The 22285-nt window shown below is 40.6% G+C and overlaps 1 protein-coding gene across 1 annotated transcript; it reads right to left on the bottom strand.

Moving 5' to 3' along the window:
- Window positions 1–634: 634 nt before the first annotated feature.
- TM4SF19 (transmembrane 4 L six family member 19) lies at window positions 635–15688 on the bottom strand. The gene is made up of 6 exons (XM_081301842.1): window positions 15565–15688; window positions 7873–8080; window positions 6668–6745; window positions 4486–4655; window positions 3254–3437; window positions 635–727 (listed from the first exon to the last, which is right to left on the bottom strand). The coding sequence occupies exons 2-5, from the start codon at window positions 8071–8073 to the stop codon at window positions 3257–3259; spliced, it is 630 nt and encodes a 209-aa protein (XP_081157968.1). The 5' UTR covers window positions 8074–8080; window positions 15565–15688; the 3' UTR covers window positions 635–727; window positions 3254–3256.
- Window positions 15689–22285: the final 6597 nt, after the last annotated feature.

The following is a 22285-nucleotide window of genomic DNA, read 5'->3' on the forward strand; positions in this document are numbered from 1 at the left end:
CTGTATCAGCCCCTCTACCTAACACCCTGGTTGGACATCAAGCCAGGATGTGGCTTTGTTTGTGAAAGAGGGGGAAAAAATATGCTGCAGTCATATTCAAATGATGAGGTGGTCCTGGGTTGTGTATACAAGGAAGGGGATGCAGACCTTCTGGAATCCCATAGAGGACAGCCAACAGCCAGGTGTGGAGGGGCAGTTGGCCCATGGTAGAATGAATGCAGAACTCCTCTCATTTCTTCATTTCCTCTCCAAGGCTTCTCTCCCCCACCCCCACCCCATTCCAGGCCCCTGAATTGAACTGTGAAAAGAGAACATAAGTGAGCTGTCAGGGCCACACAGTGGGATTGCACTTCAGAATTACAGAAGTAGGTGTTGGGGTTGTAGCTCAGTGGTAGAGTACTTGCCTAGCATGTGTGAGACACTGGATTTGATCCTAAGCACCACATAAAAATAAATAAATAAAATAAAGGTATTGTGTCCATCTACAACTGAAAAAAGAAAAGAAAAAAAAGAATCACAGAAGTATCCATTAGCTCCACCTCCTCCAAATTCCCATCTTTGATCTTGATCTCAGAAGCTCTGGGAGTGTCAGCACCCAGAAATAGGAAGATCCATCCTGCGTATGCACAACTGAAGAAGAGGATGATTGGCTCAGCCAAGGCAGAGGTTGAAGACATTGTCCTTTGAAGCTCTATCAGGTTGTACAAATAACATCAGTCTGAAGTTCCTGAAAGGATGCAAGCAAGAAGGAATCAACCATCCACTGTGAATTGTGTTGTTAATGACTAAGGTCTCTCATCTTGGGGCCCTGCTGAGCCACCCAAGTAGGGCTAAGACAGGTTGAGAATTATGAATCTGATGTGGCTGTGAGGATGCATGCATCTCTCTGTGTGTGCTTAATATGTCTAAAATTCAATATATATATTTGCAGTACTGAGAATTGAACCCAGGACTTTGTACATACTAAGCACATACTCTACCACCATCACCAGCCCTTAGTCATCTTTAAAATCTCCATTAATTGGGGCTGGGGTTGTGGCTCAGCAGTAAAGTGCTCACCTAGGACGGTGAGGCCCTGGGTTCAATCCTCAGCACCACATATAAATAAATAAAATAAAGGTATTTTTTTTAAATCTCCATTAATTGTATGAAGGTATTAGTACACAATGGATCAAGCACATTCCAGCCACAACTCTGAAACTAAATCAGCCAACAGAGAAATGTGAGACTAACACAGCAGGACTCCTTGGATGTCATATGGGATATGATGTGGTGTCTGGTTTTCAGGACTCTGCCAGCTCAAGAGCAGTGCCTCCTTTTGTCCTTGACAATTCTGTCTGTCCATCTTTACCATCCAAGGCAGGCCTCCCATCCCCACCCAGAAAGGAGAGGGTGAAAGGGTGTTTTAAGGGACCCGACTCCTACAAGCTCTGCTAGTTTGACTGTTGCATAACAGGACCATGCTCCTGAGCCCTGGGAACAGAGGAACCACTGTGTTCTGGAGGCCTCTGGTGCTTCCATCTCTCTTCACTGACCTGGGACAATGTGGGAATGGAGCAGGATCAATCCTAAAGTGGGAGAGCAGGAGGTCCTGTGACTTCTAGTTTCTCATAAAAGCAACTATGATCTCACAGTTCTCACCACACCAGCCTTGGTCTCCCCTGCATGCTTCTGAGCAGGTCATTCCCTCTCCTGGGGCAACCCTCCCTCCCCTTTTTACTGGACCAACTTGAAAGAATCATCTCAGATGCACCCAAAGCCTTCCTTGATCTCTCCCCGAAGTTCCTACCATCTCTCTTGCATCCTGAGTTGAACTCTGATGTAGTCATTGCCATATAATGTTCAAATTATTGATAAACTTGTTTCCCTAACCTGATCATGAGCTTTTCAGGAGCAGGGCAGGGTCCAAGGGCAAGGACCATATCTTGGTCACCTTTAGATCAGATTTGCACCATGTGTGGCAGTGCCAAGCACATAGTGGGTACTCAATATATACTCTCTGTAGAACTCAATGCTATAATGAAAAGGAGACTGATGTATTAGTCTGCTAGTGCCACCATAACCTCAGCACCATAGAGTGGGTGGCTTAAATAACAGAAATGTCTCTTCTCAAAGTTCTGAAGCCTAGAAGTTTCAAGATCTAGGTGACAGCAGATTTGATTTCTATGAAGGCCTCTCTCTCTGGATTGCAGATGAATGCCTTCTTGCTGTCCTATATGGCTTTTTTCTCTTTTTTATTATTTTTTAGTTATACATGGACACAATATCTTTATTTTGTTTATTTATTTTTATGTGGTGCTGAGGATCAAACCCAGTGCCTCACATGTGTGAGGCAAGCACTCTGCCACTGAGCCACAACCCCAGCCCCTCATATGGACTTTTTCTTTGTGTTCACACAAAGAGAGAGAGAAAGAGATCTCTTCCTTTTATAAGGACACTAGTCCTCTTGGAACAGGGTCCCACTTTTTTGGGGGGTGAGTACTGGGGCTTGACTCAGGGGCACTCAACCACTGAGCCAATCCCCAGCCCTATTTTTGTATTTTATTTGGAGACAGGATCTCACTGAGTTGTTTAGTGCCTCACTTTTTGCTGAGGTTGGCTTTGAACTCAAGATTCTCCTGCCTCAGCCTCCTGAGCCAAGCAGCTGGGATTACAGGTAGGTGCCACCACTCCCTGCTAGGGTTCTACTTTTATGATCATTTAACCTTAATTATCATGTTAAAAGCCCATCTCCAATGTAGTCACTTTGGGGATAAAGACTTCAACTTAGGAACTTGGGGGAAATAATTCAGTCAAAAACAACTAATGAACTAGAGTTTAGAAGATAAAAGGTCAGGTGCTGACTGTACCTTAACCTAACTTGTGTGCTTTTGGGTAAATAAGTTTGTTATTCTCTGGGAGCCTTGACTTCTCTATCTGAAACATGTGACCAAATTTTATGGGGTTGTTGAGAGGCTGAAATTATATCATGCTGGAGGACATTTTATGGTCAATATAACATCACAACATATACATTATATGTTTCTATCCAACAGTAATGACTTAGTTATTTCTTCCTTTACTGTATCATCTTAAAGTATACTATGGTATTTTAAATGCATTATATCATTCTTCCTATATGCAAGGATTGTTGTTGATATCATTATTACAGGAATACTTAAAAGGGAAGTTTGTTTATAATTCATACCTACTACTTTCAGAAAGGGGTTAGGGCAGCTTATGATAAAATCACCAGTGCATGAAAGAGTGTTACCTGTCACTTCTCACACAGGCTGCAAAACAGGCCAAGGAAGCTGTTGATGAAATGAATGACCACCAGGAGAAGCTGGAAGAGACTGATGCACAGAAGTGTGGAGAAGAAGGACACGTGCCAAACGACAGCTTTAGAGGGCTCCCGACAGACAGAGTTCCAGAGAGAATGGTCATATAAATAATTCCTACCCAAAAAATAAAAATAAAGGGGTCAGGAGTAGGAGAATAAGTATATCTAAAAATGCAATCCCAATAGAAATCTGAGACCTCGCCTGGCTCAGGGCACAGGATTGGATTTGCTAAGGTAACTTTTACTACTGCACTTAAATTTCTGAGTATCAGAGTAAGGAGATGCTAGAATGTGTGAACAAAATGAGGTTTTGCAAATGCCAAATGACTTCTTTGATATAAGGGGAGTAACCAAGGACAGGGTAGGGACGAAGAGCTTGAGAAGAAGATTAACATTAAACAGGGATGATAGGTGGGAGGGAAAGGGAGAGAGAAGGGAAATCGCATGGAATTGGAAGGTGAGCCTCAGGGTCATACACAATTACATATAAGAGGAAAGGAGGGGTAAGAGAAAAATAATACAAGTGAAGAAATGATTTACAGTAGAGGGGGTAGAGAGAGAAAAGGGGAGGGGAGGGGAGGGGAGGGGAAGGGGGATAGTAGAGAATAGGATAAACAGCAGAATACATCAGTCACTAGAATGGCAATATGTAAATCAATGGAAGTGTAACTGATGTGATACAGCAATCTGTATACGGGGTAAAAATGGGAGTTCATAACCCACTTGAATCAAATTGTGAAATATGATATATTAAGAACTTTGTAATGTTTTGAACGACCAACAATAAATTAAAAAAAAATGAGGTTTTGTTTGTTTGTTTACCAGGGATTGAACCGAGGGGTACTTAGTCACTGAGCCACATTCGCAGCCCTTTTTTATATTTTATTTAAAGACAAGGTCTTGCTGAGTTGCTTAGGGCCCCGCTAAATTTCTGAGGCTAGCTTTTAACTTGTGATCCTCCTGCCTCAGCCTCTCAAGCTGCTGTGATTACAGGCATGCACCACCATGCCCAATCAAAACTGAGTTTGTAACATAGTCCATTCCATCTCTGTGTTATTCTTCCCCCCTTCCTCTCCCCAAACCCCCTCCCCCGCCTGCCCGCCTCTCTCTCTCTCTCTCTCTCTCTCTCTCGGAAAAGACTTCAAATCCACAACTCTATTTACCTGTTATGCATGTCTTTGAATGGGTAGCCATATTTCCAAGCTTGTGTCTGATTGAAGAATGAGACGTCAAACATGCAAAAAGGACCATCTTTCAGGGCTACTCCAGAAGTGATAAAGCAAATCAAGGCTCCAAGCAAAGCCAGGCCACTTGAAAACAGAGCAGTGAGCAACTGTAGAAGGAGGGAGCAAATAGAGTTGACACAGCAGCATGGCTAGGTGGTTTTAGGGGTGAACTGGTGAACTGGACAAGTCTAACTTATCTGGTGTTTGGTCTTTCTCCCATCCTATCACAGGGGGATAATTCTACCCATGACACCTCTTTAGAAGCATGACCAAGATGAGGTGGATGGTGAGGGGTCCCTGGGTAGAGCTAGGAAGAGAGAGGGGAGAAAGGCCCCCCCCCAAAAAAAACATAGTCACTTGTATTTGGGTCTCCCTGACTCCACTGGCTATTTGGAGCCTTTGGTATTGGCATAAAAACCTTTGTACACAGAACTGGGTATGGAGGCACCTGCCTAAAATCCCAGCAACTCAGGAAGCTGAGGGCAGGAGGATTGAAAGTTTCAGGTTAACCTCAGCAAATTAGTGAGAATCTGTCTCAAAATTTAAAAATAAAAAGGCTAAGGATATAGCTCAGTGATAGAGAGCCCCTGGATTCAGTTCTCAATACTGAACATTTTGTACTCAGACTATAGTCATTTGGCCTCTGGGTTAAAGGGGCAGACTGGTCATTGCATGCCCACTTCTTGTAACAGTGGTCTACTTTATGCTTTGAATAAAACAGTGGTCCACTTTATGCTGATCTGCCACTGCAACTTATTTTTAAAGCAAACATGTTTTTTTTTCTCTTCCTCTCTCACTTCTTCTCCCTAATCTCTCTCCCTTTCTCATCTCAGGGGAAACAGGATTATATTTCTTCCCCATCCTAGACAGAGTTATTTGTCCTTGAGCCCTCTCCTATCATAGGAATATAAGTAATCCAGACTTTGGGAATGTCATCAGCAGATCTCAGAAATGACTACCTCCCAAATGAACAAGTGAATTACAACTCCAACAGAGAACATGTGGAATGTGGCCTTGGAATCACCTCTTCAAAAGCCACCCCCCCATCCCCAAATTCCTGCTGATGGGCAGAATCACAGCCTCTGGACAGGAGTTCCCTGTGTTTCTCCTGTGCTAAAAGAGCAATAAAACTTCTTTTTCCTTTTTCTCAAAACCATGTCCTTATTATTGGATTGGCATCAGAGACAAGGACTGAGCTTTTCATAACAGTACTTACAAACTCAGGATGAATTAGTCTGATGTAAACAGAGGGCAAGTTTTCTCAAAGTGTGGTCTCTGAATTTGTTTGCAATGAAAATCTGGGGATGGGGGTTCAGTAGTCTGTGTTTTAACAGGCCCAGCAGAAGGTTTTTCTTTTTTTTTTTCCCCCAGTGCTGGGGATGGAAGCAAGGGCCTCCTACATGCCAGGCAAGCACTCTACCACTGAGCTACATCCCCACGTCCCCAGCAGAGAATTTTGATGTAAATTCAAGGTTAAGAACTACTTGCCTATGGCAAAGCCAGATATGACTGAGAACAGATGGTGAATAAAATGCTAGGTCTTTATATTTATTTCTTTAACATAACTGAATCAGTGGGATCCCAATATGTAGACTGCAGGTATCAAGAGCAGGGTGCAAGATTATAGGCTTCTGTATTAGAATCTAGTGATTTGATAATCTCTAGACAACCTTCCAGTTCTAAGAAAATAACACAGAGTTAGATGAATAGATGTACACCTACCACTGTAGCACTCAAGTGTTCTACCACTAAGCTACATCCCCATCCCTCTAAGAAAATATTATTTAAGATAGCCAGGAAACTTTCTGTCAAAGACACATGATTACAATGTATAGAACTCATGTCCATATTGTTCAATAGGCTAAAGAAAATTACAGTTTCTCACATTACTACCTACATTTGTGGTTCATTAAGCACTTACTTCCTTGACTTGATCGACTCAATTTTACAGATGAGGACCTGGGGCTGGAAGGGTCAGACAACTGTACCCAAGAGCTTAGAATTATGAAGGACCTGATTTAAAGCTTCAAGACTGAAATTGCCCCTTGACTACTCTGCTTCCAGAGTAAGAGAATATGGGAACATTCCAGGTATCAGAAGAATGAAATCCAGTGCTTACACTTAGACAGGGTACATTTTTACTGAAACAGCAATATCTCCATCCCATCACAGAGATGAGGGTAGCTGCAGTGAGTACCTGGAGAGAGGAAAAGAATGTTAAGAAGAGACTGGGTAATTTACATCTCTGCTTCTAGCTGCTGCCTACAGCCATTGAAATTGACCACACAATTGAGGGCTGGCCACTTCACAACAACTCAATTGTCCTATTGGCTGATTGTCCAGACCCAGTTTGGGACGACTGTCCTGATCTTATGTTATGTGAATACTAATGTTCACAACAGCTTGCCTGGATCCAAACTAAAATCCAGCAACCCTTAACAAGTCCCCGTATCCCTTGTAGTGTCTATGGGCCCCGAGACCAGCTTTTTGAAAAAAGTTTGTTGTACTTATTTTTCCCAAGAGTCAAAACATTCCTCCCCCTCTAAGACAGAGACCACACATAGGGAAAAAGGGCTAACAAACACCTGGGCCTTAACTCATGGCCTGACAGCCATTAAAAGATAGTATAAGTTTTTCCCTCTGCTCTCCCACATTTATCCCCCACCAAAAAACAAAACAACAATAACAACAGCAACAACAACAACAAAAAAAAAACAATCTTATCAGCTTCAGAGACCAAGTACATCATTAGGGCCAGGAAGCTCTTGCCATGACTCCCCAAGGACAAATGACATAAAGGATAAAAACTGTTGTGAAGCCACCAGAACAAATTCCCAGGGCCCTTAACTTGTAACTGGCCATGATTTGTGTTCTCTTCTATTTTCCACCAATGTGTTCTCTGAACAGCTATTGCAGTTCATCCTTATCACAAGACAGAATGGGATACAGAATGTGGCATCCTCAGAATCATAGTGCCCACATAGGAAAATAAAAACGCACCTTTGAAATGTACTTAAAGACGATGAAGATTCCTAAACCTTCTCTCCCCCCTTGCAAACAGCCCTTTCACATGAATAAAACTCTTTCCCTTTGTTCTGAGGCCAGCCTGACACTCTACTGTAGGGGCTGTCTCCCTTCTCTTAAGAGAAGCCCTAATTGGAAAAAAAAAAAAAAAAAAAAAAAAAAGAAGAAGCCCTAATAAAAGCTTTGACTATATGTTATCTCACTGACTTGTGTTCCTGTGTTTGTCATCGCCACCACCTTCCAATTCCACCCCTGGGGGATGTTTGGGGAATTCACACTCAGGGAACCGCACACACTTACCATGAGACCTCCTCCCCAAAGCCCAGAGCCCAGCATGGCATGCCTGCCAATAAGACCCCTCAGCAGATAGGTCACATCCCAATTAGGAAAGAGGAGTGCCACGTTGGCCCCAGCAGCAAACAGGGCTGCAGTCCCGAGGCTTAGCCCCAGGATGCGGGAACAGGTCCTCGAGCATGCCATCGTGCAGGAAGGGGACAGCATCCTGGAACTGATGGAAAGAGAATCACAATGGAGCACAAGGTAGAGGAACCCTCAGAGAATGTGGTGAGGTGAAGAAAATAGAGTGCCAGGGTCAGTCAAGGAGAGATGAGAAATTTCCTTAAACACTCTTTCCTTTATAATTCTTCCCTAATGAATAGGATTTAATTGCTCCATTTTCTGCCAACTCCTACTTACACACATACACACATTCCACGTTCCATCATATTTTGTTTGCTTTGCCTGTATCACATCCAGTGATTATTTCTACTTGATAAAGAAAAATGCATTTTTAAAAGTGTCACCATACCTTGTCTTAGCACTTTTTTTTTTTTTTTGTACTGCAGATTGAACCCAGAGGCATTTTACCATTAGGCCACATCCCCAGCCTTTTAAAAAAATTTTTATTATATTTATAATCCTTCTTAGACTCCCAAGTTGCTAGGATTACAGGCATGTGCCACCACACCCAGCTTGTCTTAGCACTTTTGTTCAATATTATAGAAGAAATCCAATCTAGTACAATAAGAAAATAATAGAAGCAAAATCTGTACCAATAGGATGGGGCCGGGTTTGTAGCTCAGTGGTAGAGTGCTCGCCCACCATAATGAGGCACTGGGTTCAATCCTCAGCACTACATAAATGTAAAATAAAGATATCGTGTCAATTTTAAAACTAAAAAAGTATTTAAAAAATATACACCAATAGGAAAGAAAGAAATAGCATTGCCATTATTCACAAATAATATGATCACACATACAGAAAAATCCCAAGCAAGCTACCAAAAACTAGTTCCTAGAACTAATGGGGAATTTATCAAGGTCATAAAAGATTAATATTATATTGTATTTCTATATACAAGCAAGGACATATTGAAATTTAAAAGATATAATAATAATAGCATTAAACATAAGTACTTTATAAGTTTAACAAAATATCTGCAAGATACATATACTCAGAATTGCCAAGAAAAATTAAGGAATACCTAAATAAATGGAGGAACATACCATATTCATGGATCCAAAGACTCAATATCATTGACAAGTTAATTTTCACTAAATTGATACTTAGATTCAAACAGGCAAAATCCTAGTAGAATTTTGTTATAGAAATTGACAAGCTATAACTGGGTTTGTAGCTCAGTGGTTGAGCGCTTGCCTCGCATGTGTGAGGTATTGGATTTGATCCTCAGCACCACATAAAATAAATAAATAAATAAAACAAAAGATATTTTTAAAAACTAACGAAAAAAATCGACAAGCTAAACCCAAATTAGATAACAATACAAAGGACTTAGGTTAACTGATACAATTTTGAAAAAGAACAAATTTGGAGAACTCATACCATGTGATTTCAAGACTTAACATGTGATTTCAAGACTTAATATGGCACTGGCCAATTGTGGCTTAGCAAAACCAGTTAATACTATTACTAGCCTGTGACAGTGGCTTCCCCTAGAGCTTGTAGACAAGGGTATTATAGGATCAGAAATTAACATTGTTATGAAGAATGATAAGAAATTGTTGTTATGTTCTTAGATTTGATGACTTTGTCAATATGGTGCTGGAAAATATCACTGAGTTTGAAATCACACCAGAAGGAAGAAGGATAACTAAACCATATCAGATTTTGCTAAATGTAATAAAGCTGGTTCCTGGAGGAAAAGGATCTGAAGTAACAAACACATTTTCTTGACTTATGCTAGATTTTATTTTGTTTTAGAATGGCAACAAAACAGAATTTAAAATTTTTTTAAAATCTTTTAAATTTTAGTTTCTCTAAAGCTAAGTTTCCCATTAAAGGGATATACTTTTAGGATGTATGACCACTTTTTAAATTAAATCATGATTGCCTTGGGAAAAGAAAAAGGAGTGTGTGTTTGTTGGTATGGGGACTGACCCAAGGGTGCTTTGCCACTGAGCTACATCGCAAGCTCTTTTTATTTTTTATTTTAGGACAGGGTCTCACTAAGTTCCTTAGGACCTCACTAAATTGCTGAGGCTGGCCTCCAATTTGCAATCCTTCTGCCTCATCTTGCCAAGCCACTAGGATTATAGGTGTGCATCACTACATCTGGGAGGAGTTCATTTTTTGAAAACCAAAAACTTAAGATGTTTTTTGTTAACTGTTAGGGAAAAAAAGGACTTATTATAAAGCTATAATAATTAAAATTCATGACATAAAGAAAGGTATATAGATTACTGGAACAGACTAAAGAGTTCAGAAATAGACCTCCACGATATTATAAATGATTTTTTGAAAGGATGATAAAACAGTGGGAAAAGGATAGTCTCTTCAACAAATGGTGCTGGATCAATACATAAACAAACAAAAAAAAATCTTGTATCTAAGATATTTAGATAAGGGATGTGGCTCAGTGGTTAAGCATCCCTGGGTTCAATCCTGGGTACCTTCCTCTCATCTCTTCCCCCCACCCCACCCCACCCCCCAAAAAAAAGAAGAAAGAAAGAAAGGAAAGGAAAAGCTGGGTGTGGTGGCAGGTACCTGTAGTCCCAGCTACTTGGGAAAATGAAACAGAAGATTGCTTGAACCCAGGAGTTTGAGGCCCCCATCTCAAACACACACACACACACACACACACACACACACACACACACAACTACTATGCAACCACTGGAATTGTTACAATTAAAAAGTGTCAGTGAGGGAGTGGAGAACTAGAATTCTCATACATTGCTGATAAAAATGCAAATATATCACTTTGGAAAATATCTTGACAGTTTCTTATAAAGTTAAACGCTTACTTATTGAATAAGCCAGTAATTCTACTTCTTCATGTTTACCCAAGAGAGGATGTGAGGGTGATCTGGCTGCTACATCTATCACCCCATTCACTGCCAGGTTGATTCTGCTGATTCTAGCTGGCTGGGCGGTGTCCCCTTCCTCCCTCACCACTCCATGTGCATCCTTCTCGAAGAACCATTCTTTGGTCAATGAGTAGCTGCACTCCCCTGCTACAGCCTCTAAAGAAGCTCTCAAGAGAAATGAAAGAACATGTCCATATAAACAACAGTACTTGAATGTCCACATCAGCTTTATGAATAGTAACTAAAAATCAAAAATATGCAGACAACCCACATGTCCATCAACAGATGGACAAATGGAGAAACAAGATGTGGTACCTTCGTACTATGGAATATCATTCATTCAGGAAAAGAAAGTTCTGTATCCATGCTGCAACATGTATGGAACTTGAAAACATGCTGAATGAAATAAGCCTATAAGAAACATAATATATGACTCTACATATATATGAAATATCCAAAATTATCAAATTCATAAAGACAAAAGTAGATTAGAGGTAACCAGGGTCTGGGGAGAAGGAGTGTGAATTACTTTTTAATAGTTAGAATTTAGCAGTTTATTGTTGGGTTAAAAAAAGTTTTGGAAATAGCTAATAATGATGTTGAAAAACACTGCAAAGGTAATTAAATTGTGTCACTTAAAATGACAAATTTTAATGTTATATATTTTACCATGATAAAAAATCACTTTAAAAATAGCCCAAATATGCATCAATAGATGAATAGAAAAATTTTGTTGTATCCATACAGTGGAGTGCTAGTACTAGGTGATAAGAATGAATAAACTATTGCTACACAGGAGCATTATGTTAAGTGAAAAGAACCAGAGACAAAAGACTACTCATGATATGACTCTATTTATGTGAAATTCTAACAATGGCAAAACTAGTAACAGAAAGCAGATCAGGGGTTGCCTGGAGCCAAGAGGATTAATATAGGAGTGTGAAGAAACTTTTTTTCCCAATTCTGGGGATTGAACCCAGGGTGCTCTATCCTGAGCCACATTATTAGCCCTTAGTATGATAGGGTCTCATTAAGTTGCTGAGACTGGCCTCAAACTTGTAATCTTCCTGCCTCAGCCTCTGGAGTTACAGGGATTACAGCCATGCACCACTATACCTGGAGAAAATACATATATTTAGGATATAGATTTAGAGGCTTGCTCTTCTCTCTCTCTCTCTCTCTCTCTCTCTCTCTCTATATATATATATATATATATATATATATATATATATATACACACACACACATATAGATAGATAGATATAGATATATAGGTATATATAGGTATATAGATATATAGAGATATAGAGATATAGAGATATCTCTATATATATGTCATATATATATATATATATATATATACATATACACACACACCTTTATATATATATTTTTTTCTAATTACAAAGGATTAAACATAATGTATAAATATATTTGTACTTGTAGCTTGAATGGGGGTAATTAAACAACAAGACAGGGACCACCACAGGAACAGAAGATTAATATACCTGATACTTTAGCTGGAAAAACACTGAAACCTTAAACCTCTGATCGTTCATTCCTTATTAATTAGCATTTTTTATCTTTTCTTTTCTTCTTCTCTCCTATATTCTTCAATAACTTTCGCACAGGGACCAGGATGACCATAAGACCAGGGTTCACCATAAAACCCAGAATATTAGTATATAGCATTTCCAAGAAAAAAATCAAATAACTACTGATCCATATCTTCCACAAGGAAGAAATTCCTTGAAAAAATGTCACACTCAGGACCAGTGAGAAACACCATATCCTGATAAAAAGCTAGCCCCTTCTTCTGTTTAAGGAATAGCTTTGTCCCCTCTCAATCAGTGCTGACACCCCAGTTAAAGCCTTGCCTGTATATGCTTACAGCACTCAGCTTGGTCTTGTTGCTATCCTTTCCACACAGAAAGATCACATCTCTTGTAGCAACACTGATATAAATATAACCAATTTGCGCCCCCTTCTGTACTAGGATTTGAATCCACGGGCTACCACAGGGCTATATCCCCAATCTTTTTTATTTTTATTTTAAGTTGCCCAGGCTGGCCTCAAACTAGCAAACCTCCTGTCTCAGTCTCCTGAGTTGCAGGGATTACAGGTGAGCCCCACCACACCTGGCTAAATATAACCAATTTTTAAAAATAGGTCATTACCAATAATACCCCTCAAGCTCCAATTGTGCCCTCTCCAATCTACTATCTTCCTGGACTCCTTCCTAGGAATAACTATCCTAAACTTTTTTTCACTACTTTTTAAAGTCAATTTTACAATTTATAATTTCATTTTTAAAAAATTGTAATTAGCCTAATGTTTTCTTTTTGTCCAAACTACAGTTTATGTAAAAAGTCTGGTGCCAGGCAACCATTAAGCAGGCCATTGTGTTTGGGGTATGCTGTGCTCTCTTTTCTGCCACCCTAATCCCCACAGTCCTTGGTGACCTTTGCTCCCCCTAATCTGAGACTCATCTCTTACCCTTCCCCCAAAAAAGGAGTTTCCTGCTGTAACTTTCCGCTTTTGTCCTGATGAGTTACCTTTCCTGCCCGCCCCCTCCATGGGATATTAGCTTCTAATGGATGTCTCTCACAGTGAGTGAAGAATTTTGTCCCCTATGAAAGGAAGTTTAAGTCTTGGCAGAGGGGAGAGGCACACTGGGGGAGCAGGGGATAGATATAAAGAAACAGTAGTCCCTACCCTAGGAGTAAAGGGGCCTGGAGGGAAGGGTAGGGGGCAGGAGTTAGGAAGGATGGTGTCTCTTCCCCTCAGCCCCCCCAGCTGGCCATTGGCTGGAAGTCCTGAAGTCAGTTCCCTTGCACCAGCAGACACCTCCTCAGTTACTATCAGAGTGTGTCCTAGTCCTAGTGTTTCCTGCAGATCTGGGAAGCCTCCCTCCCCAGACTGTCCTGTCATTGAGTACAGAGCTCTCCATGAGTTTCCATGTTAAAGAAAATTAACCATTGAGGGTATTAACAAGTAATGACATTAATCGGTTGCCCTGACCAATGACTGATTTTGTCGGGGTCCTCAGTAAGGATTGGTGCACAGTTGGCCTTTCAGTCATGCCCTGTGGACCCCAAGCCCAGGAGGTGCTTTTAGTCAAGAGTACCTTCAGCACTTTCTAACCACACCAGCTCTGAATGAGGCCCATCTAGACATCGAGTACCAAAATCACCCTGAGAACTCCTCCTGTGGCAAATTTTCCTATTAGGAAAGTCATAAGGGGGAAACTAAAAATGATGGATACCCAAAGGGAAAACTAAAGACAAGGAGTGTGGCCTCTTGAATGAGTGGAATTCAGAGATCCCTGGCTGGCCTGTCCATCTGATAATAAAGTACCCGCTGTGCCTATTCCACTGGTGTAACTTAGTTTAAATTTCACTTCCCCTCCCTGACTAGACTCTTAGAAATCACATTCTGAGAAATCCTTCCAAAACTGTGAGCAGGATGTTGGCAAAAAAAGTTGGCTAATTTTTGAAAAAAAAGATTTTGTATGGTAAAGGAAGAATTTTCCTAAAGTCCAGGATGGAGAAAGGGAAGATAGAAGAAAACTGAAGATGGAAACAAGTTGTAGAATTGTCTGAGCAAGTCACAGAAGGTTCTTGAAGGATAAATATTAGGAAATATCTGTATGATTAAGTGTGGGTATAATTCAGAAGTTGTGGAATTCAGAGACCCCTGGCAAGGTCAGAGACCCCAAGGTCAAAGTTTAACATACTGATGTGAAACCAGAATGTAATTTTCTATGTTCGAAGCCACAAGGTTTTCACCTTTTAGCAACACTTGCAAGGAACTGGCTTAAGAGCTAAAGATTTTGTGTTTCTAGACAACTAGAGACAGGGTCTTGCTGAGTTGTTTAGGGCCTTGCTAAGTTGTTAAGGCTGGCTTTGAACTTTTGATTCTCCTGCTTCAGCCTCCTGTAATCCACTGGGATGTGCCACTGCACCCAGCCCAAGCGTGGCTAATTTTTGATATCTGTAGAGACAAACAGGATCACAAGGTAAAACCTTAAAACCAGGCTGTCAGGAAGGCCCATGCTCGAACCTAAGATTCCAGCTGGGTGAACAAATCATAGGCCCATGTTTGGGCAACAACTAAGTGATCAGCTAAATCACAAGGAGGAAGAGATTGCAAATTCTGTGTGTCTGTTTCCCTCACTCCTATCTAGCTAGCCCTTTCTTTCATTCATTCATCAGTCTGGTATTTACCAAGTGACCACTATCTGCAGACTCTGTGGTAGGGGCCAGGGAGGTAATGGTGGAAAAGAGGCAGTCCATTTTCTTGAGAAACAAAGTCTAGTAGGGACTCTGACAGGACAAAAAGCAATGAGAATGAAGTGTGAAAAGGGCCAAGTAAAGGTGTGTGACATAAAAGTAATGGAAGTACACAAAGGAACATCTAACTCTAGCAGAGGCAAAGCCTCCCAGAGAAGAGCTGTTCATACTAAAACTGACTGACAATGAAGCATTAGACAGGAAAGTTATCCTAGCATTTGCAAAGGCCTGGAGTTGATGTGAATTGTCCTGACTGGTACAGCTGCTCAGTGGCAGAGGGAAGGCTCACTAAGTTGGATGTTGTGCTCGTCGTAACTGCTAGGCCCTGCTGTTCCCTGGCCTTCACCTTACAGGACCCTTCAATCTCTGCTTACCTGAATCTGCTGGCAAGAATCAGGATGGGAGAAAAAGAACCCGAGAAGGATGCCCTCTTCGAAGTGGACCTTTGATCCTGCAGCCCCAGCTAGGACTTCTGCAGGGACAGATCTGGAGTTTCTTTTTTCAAGACTCTTCCTAGGAAGGCCAGGGAAGTTCTGTATATATATGTAGAGGTCACCCAGGCATGTGTGTATATATGTGTGCCCCCGCTCCACTACCCACAGGCCTCCGTTGAAGGAACTTCCTGTTCCTGGAGAGCCCTCTCTTCGTGACCCATCCTCAGCTCATTTTCATGTGACTCCAAGGAAGGAAATCGGAGGCATGGCCTCGTGAGCTCAACTGTCTTAATGAGTCACTGGATGCACCCATGGGAAATACCTCACCTTCCTGTCTTCCCCAAGTACAACACTTCTCCACACACCAGCTGCTCCTGCCTCCTGTTTTACTCCTCACAGATTTGGGGCTTATGGAAGAGTAACACTCAGCAGATCAGCACAGCCTTTGCCTTATTGCTGCCCTTAATTTGCCCTCATCCCACGGGGTGCCTGGACTAGCCTTCTAACTTTTTTGGTTCAAGGCAGAGACCACTATCCCTTCCTTTCATATCACAGTCATACCAAAGTGCTAGGAACTTTGCGCTGCTCTAAATGGAACCCACAATTTGCTTTTGACAAACTCCTGAGACAGTCTCCCCTGATTTCTTCACTCAGAGGTAGCACTTCTTTCTCTATGTTCCCATTACATTCTGTGTGTGTGTGTGTGTGTGTGCATGCGTGCAAGCATGTGTATTAGCAATTAATTCAAGGGTGCTCCCCCACTGAACTACCTCCTTTTTATCTTTATTTATTTATTTAATTATTTATGTTTTGTATTGCTGGGAATTGAACCCAGGGCCTTGTGCATGCAAATATTTCTTTTTTATTTTGAAATAAAGTCTGAGTTACCCAGGCCAGCCTGAAACTTGGGATCCTCCTGTCTCAGCTTCCCGAATAGCTTGGACTAGAGGTGTAAGCCACCATTCCCACTTCTGCCTTAAAAAATTTTTTTAAAATTATATATATATATATATATATATATATATATATATATATATATATATATATAATTTTTTTTAGTTGTTGAAAGACTTTTATTTTATTTATTTACATGGGGTCCTGAGAATTGAACCCAGTGCCTTACTCATGTCAGGCAAGTACACTACCCCTGAGCCACAGCCCCAGCCCCTTAAATTATTTTGTAAAATTCTGGGAATTGAACTCAGGGCGCTTTAGCACTGAGCTACATCCCTAACCCTTTTTACTTTTTATTTTGAGACAAGGTCTTGCTAAGGTGCTGGGGAAGTCTCTCTAAGTTGCTGAGGCTGGTCTTGAACTTGGGATCCTCCAGTCTTAGCCTCCCAAGATGCTGAGATTACAGGTGTGTGCCAAAACACCTGGCTTGCTCATTTTTATAAATTATCTTTTTCTTATTGCTTTGTAAAGTACATTGTAACTCCAGGCATAAGACTTTTGTCAGTTGGATATATTGTAAATGTTTTCTTATAGTCTATGCTTTGACTTTTCACTCTCCTAATGATGTCTTTTGAAAAAAACAAGCTAGTGACTTTAGTAAGTTCCACTTATCGATTTTTTTCTTATATGGTCGACACTTTTTGTGTCGTGTTTAAAAAATCTTTGTCTGCTTCCCATTGCATTTTTATTTGCCTGTATTTTTTTACATGCCTCTTGTACCATAAATCTGAGGTTCTCATTGAGGGTGAAGTCTATGTTACCTGCTCTATTTTCCCTAAACCTAGTATAGTTTATGGAACATGGTTGGAGTTTAAGAACCATTTGATTTAAGAATGAATTCATGTACTGGATAAAGAACACACACAGATGGGCATGGTGGTGCATCTTTTTCTTTCTTTCTTTCTTTCTTTTTTTTTTTTGTATAAACTAATGTGTACCATGATGATGTTTCAATGAGTAAGGTAAATGCCATTAATGTGAAAGCTGAACTTTGCAATATACCACATCTAGAACCCAGGACAGGTGAATTAGAAGAGGTAGTCATTCTAGTTACATGATTAGGTGACATCATGACAAGCTGGTTTGTAGCATCAAAGAGGTCCGTTTAAGTTTCTTTTTTGTTGACAATCAGAGGTTCCATGTTGTCTCCAGTCTCTTCATGTTTTGTGTGAGAGCCATCACAGAATGATAAATTTTTGGACTTCCAGCAATGGCAGTACACAATTTTATCTCCCAGCTCCTTTGATAGAATCTCAAAAGCATGCACTATCTCGGGGTTGTCTTTCTGGATGTAAAGGTTTACCATTAATTTATTTGGACAATCTTTAACATAGAATGTTTTGTAAGGTGGCTAACCAGTTGCAGCTGTCCCAATAGCAATGACAACTGATGTAATCCCTGGTTCCATCATTCACAAGTGAGTCAAGGCACAGGATGCATCCTCAGGGCACAATGGGGTTTTCTCATGAGCTGCTTCCTATGTGGGAATTTATCATATTTTATTTATTTATTTATGTATCAGGGATTGAACCAAGGGGCGTTTAACCTTTGAGTCACATCCCAAACTCATTTTTTTAAAAATTTTGAGTCAGGGTCTCACTAAGTTGCTCAGGGCCTTGCTAAGTTGCTGAGGCTGGCTTTGAACTTGTGATCCTCCTGCGTTAGCCTCCCAAGCCTCTGGGATTACAGGTGTCTGCCACCAAACCCTGCTCTGTGCAAGAATTTTTATGTACACATGTATACATGTCTCAAGTTAAATCTGGTAAACAACTTTTGAAAAGTTCATTAAATAGGATCCAAACTGGCTGTGGCTGTGTATACCTGCAGTCCCAGCTACTTGGAAGGCTGAGGCAGAAAGATTCCCTGAGCCCAGGAGTTTGAGACCAGCATGGACAATATAGCAAGACCTTGACTCAAAACATATAAAATAAATAAAATAAAATAAAATAAAATAAAATAAAATAAAATAAAATAAAATAATAGTCTGTTATGATTTGATGAGGTGTCTTCCAAAATTTCCTGTGTCAATACAGGAATAATCAGAAGTGAAATGGTTAAATTATGAGAGCTGTAACCTAATTAGTCCATCCTAGTTTGAATAGACTAACTGGTAGTAACTTTAGGCAGGTGGGATGTAGCTGTAGCAGGTGAGTCACTGGGGGCTGCCCTGGAAGGGTTAACCTTCTCTTCGGCCCCTTCCCTGGCTTGTTCTCTCTACTTCCTCCCCGCCATGATCTGAGTAGCGCTCTCAACCTTATACCAGGCCCAGAGCAATGGAGCGAGTCAACCATGGACTGAACCTCTGAAACTGTGAGCCATGATACACCTTTCCTCCTCTAAGATGTTCTTGTCAAATATTTTGGTCACAGTGAGGAAAAACTTACACAGAGCTAGTTTTTTCATTTTCATTAAAAGAATAATAATTTAGAACTTAAATGAATCCTTTTTTTTTTTTTTTTTTTTTGGTAGCAGGGATTGAACCCAGAAGCTCTTAACTACCAAGCCATATCCAGTCCCTACATTGAATATTTTTTTATATTTTATTTAGAGACATGGTCTCTCTGAATTACTTAGGGCCTCACTAAATTGCTGAGCCTGGCTTTGAACTCTCAGTCTTCCCGCCTCAGTCTCTCCAATTGCTGGGATTACAGGTGTGTGCCACTGTACCTAGCCTTAAATGAGTTCTTATATCCTCCCCCCAAAATTGAATTTTTTAATATATATATTCTTTTAGTTGTAAATGAACATACAGTATCTTTATTTTTGTGTGGTGCTGAGGATCGAACCCAGTGCCTCACACATGCAAGGCAAGCGCTTTATCACTGAGCTATTGCCCCAGCCCCCACATTGAATTTTGATAGAAGATACCAGGTTGAGGATTCATAAAGCTTTATAAAAAACTTATTAACCTCACAAAACACACAAACTATTATATTGGACCCTTATCATAGTCCTAAAACAAGCAAAATAAGTTTTATATTAGCGTCATGATGTAGATAAAAAGACAGTCCGTAGGTTAGGGATGTGGCTCAGCGATAGAGTGTTTGCCTAGCATGCATGAGGCCCCAACACCACATTAAAAAAAAAAAAAAAAGTCCAGAGGAATTTGACCTGCTCAAAGTAACAGTGAGTGAAGTAAAGCTTGAGGAAAATCCTAAATCACTTTAGTCCACACTCTAAACAGTCCCACATGTTGGTGCTTGAGACTCCCCCCCCCACCCCCCCACCCCGACATCCCAGATTCCATATCTGAAGGTATTTCTTCTTGGAGGCAATATTGTGATGCTTTGGCACCTGAGACCTGGGTCTTAACACCTGCTATAAATACCTATTGCCACCAAGCATGGCGGTGCATGCCTGTAATCCCAGCAGCTCAGAAGGATGAGGCAGGAGGATCTCAAGTTCAAAGACAGCCTCAGTAAATCAGCAAGGCCTTGTGTAACTCAGTGAGACCCTGTCTCTAAATAAAACACAAAAATGGCTGGGGATGTGGCTTGGTATTTAAGTGCCCCCAAGTTCAATACCCAGTACAAAACAAAACAACAACAATGGAATATCTGTTAACTGTGTGAACTTGGTAGTAATAATCTGAGCCTCAGTGTCTCATTTATAAAATAATGCCTCTCTCACAAATTTATTTTGAGAATTAAATACAATACAAAATGCCTAGGGTGAGTTAATTCTCTCCTATTCTTAGATCTCAGATCATCAAAAGGAATTTCATATGCAGTGTCTGTTAGAACATCTCATATTTAGGTAATTAGAATAATCAAATGGCTAATTGCCAGACATCACCCAGATTTTTAGACAATATCCCCCCTTTTTTTTTAACAGCTGACTTTCTTGTATGGATATTAGTAAAGTGGTGCTTGTGAAACATGGGATAGTTAGAATTGGCTTTCACCCCTTAAAGTGCCAAACTTTGTGGGTGGTGGGGAGTACTGGTGATGGCTCCTTAGAATCAATTTGTGACGATTAATTCAATGATTAATCTTATGAACAAGATACTTTGAACCCAGGGGCACTTAACTACTAAGCCACATCCCCAGCCCTTTTTATATTTTATTTTGAGACAGAGTTTCACCAAGTTGCTTAAGGCCTCACTAAGTTCATGAGCCTGTCTTTTTGTACTTGTGATCTCCTATCTCAGCCTCCCAAGCTGCTGGGAGTTACAGGCGTGCACTGCCATGCCTGGCAAGACACTTTTTTGAGAAACTGTGATAAACAGGCTTAGGAAGTAAGGCCACCACTAGGACAATTTCCTTTCTTCCCGGTGGTAAGGCTTATGGAAATAGAGGCCTGGTCACTGCCATGAAAGCATGAATGTGTTCTCTTAGATTTTGGTTGAATTGGAGACTAGTTGTTATTCTGTTGGTGATATATGTAGGAAAGAGCAAATGGGAATCTGAAGGTACAAATAACAAACAGGGCCAGGCGGGGAATGGGGGGGGGGTGTTAAGTAATGATATAAAAAGCTTCCCATGACTGAAAGGCTTGGAAAAGTAGCATAAACAGATATTCCATTCTATGGGGTTTGGAGGTGCAATTTGAGTAAGAAATAAAGGAAGTTGAGAAAATGGAAGGAAAAGGGAAAACATGACATAGCTAAACAATCAGGCCAGCTGTTTTCCAGTCCCCTCCAGATATGAGTAACTGACTAATCCTCCTTGTGGGTGGGCTTAAATTTCAACTGACAATTAAAAAGCACATTCCCTTAATTGGAGGGAGAGAAAAAAGGAAGCAAAAAGGTGTTGAAAGAGCTGCCATTTATACCAGTCCACTTAAGAGGAAGTTTGGTGTTTTTTCCTTTCTTCAGTACTATAAAAATATTACAAACTTCAACCCACTCAAATTAGGTTTCCAATTTTAACTTTGCACTGAAACTGTTCTTGGTCTTCAGTGACTTTGTGTATCTAGTGAACATGTCACTGTCCTTTTTACTATACCCCTAGGCAGTTTCCTGGCACTCTCCTGGCTCTGCCACCACACTGGGATGTCTTCTCACTGGCTACACCTCCAGAGGGTCTCTGATTGAGGGTGTTCCCCAGGGCTGGGCTCTGGGCCCTCTTCTTTAATAACTTTCTCCCTATGCGACCTCATAGTATTAAACTCCATCAATCCTGCTAACAAATTCTCAGATTTATAACTCTAGTCCATCACTCCTTAAAGCTTTGGATACCCATGTCCAACTTCCTATGTGATATCTTCACTTGCCATCAGTTAACACATCTAGAATTTCTTCCCAAACTTGTTTGACCCACCCATGGTCAACACCTCAATAATGATTTCTACCTACCTACCTGCTAGAAATGTGTCATTCTTGATTTCTTTTTCCTTCATATTCAGTCCAACAGCAAAGCCTTTAATTTCTACTTTCAAAAGGCATCTCTTGGGCTGGGGATATGGCTCAAGCGGTAGTGCACTCGCCTGGCATGCACGGGGCACTGGGTTCGATGTGTCCACCGAAAACTAAAAAATATTAAAAAATTCTCTCTCTAAAAAAAAAAAAAAAAAAGGCATCTCTGAGGGACTAGGGTTGTGGCTCAGTGGTAGAATGCTTCCCTGACATGTGTGAGGCATTGGGTTTGATTCTCAGCATCGCATATAAATAAATAAAAGTTCATTGACAACTAAAAATAAAAACTAAAAAATACACCTCTGAAATATACATTTCATCTCAAATTATACTTTCCAGTCCATTGAACCT

Source organism: Spermophilus citellus (genome assembly GCF_964194105.1).
Source record: "Spermophilus citellus genome assembly, chromosome: 7".
Classification (NCBI taxonomy): domain Eukaryota; kingdom Metazoa; phylum Chordata; class Mammalia; order Rodentia; family Sciuridae; genus Spermophilus; species Spermophilus citellus.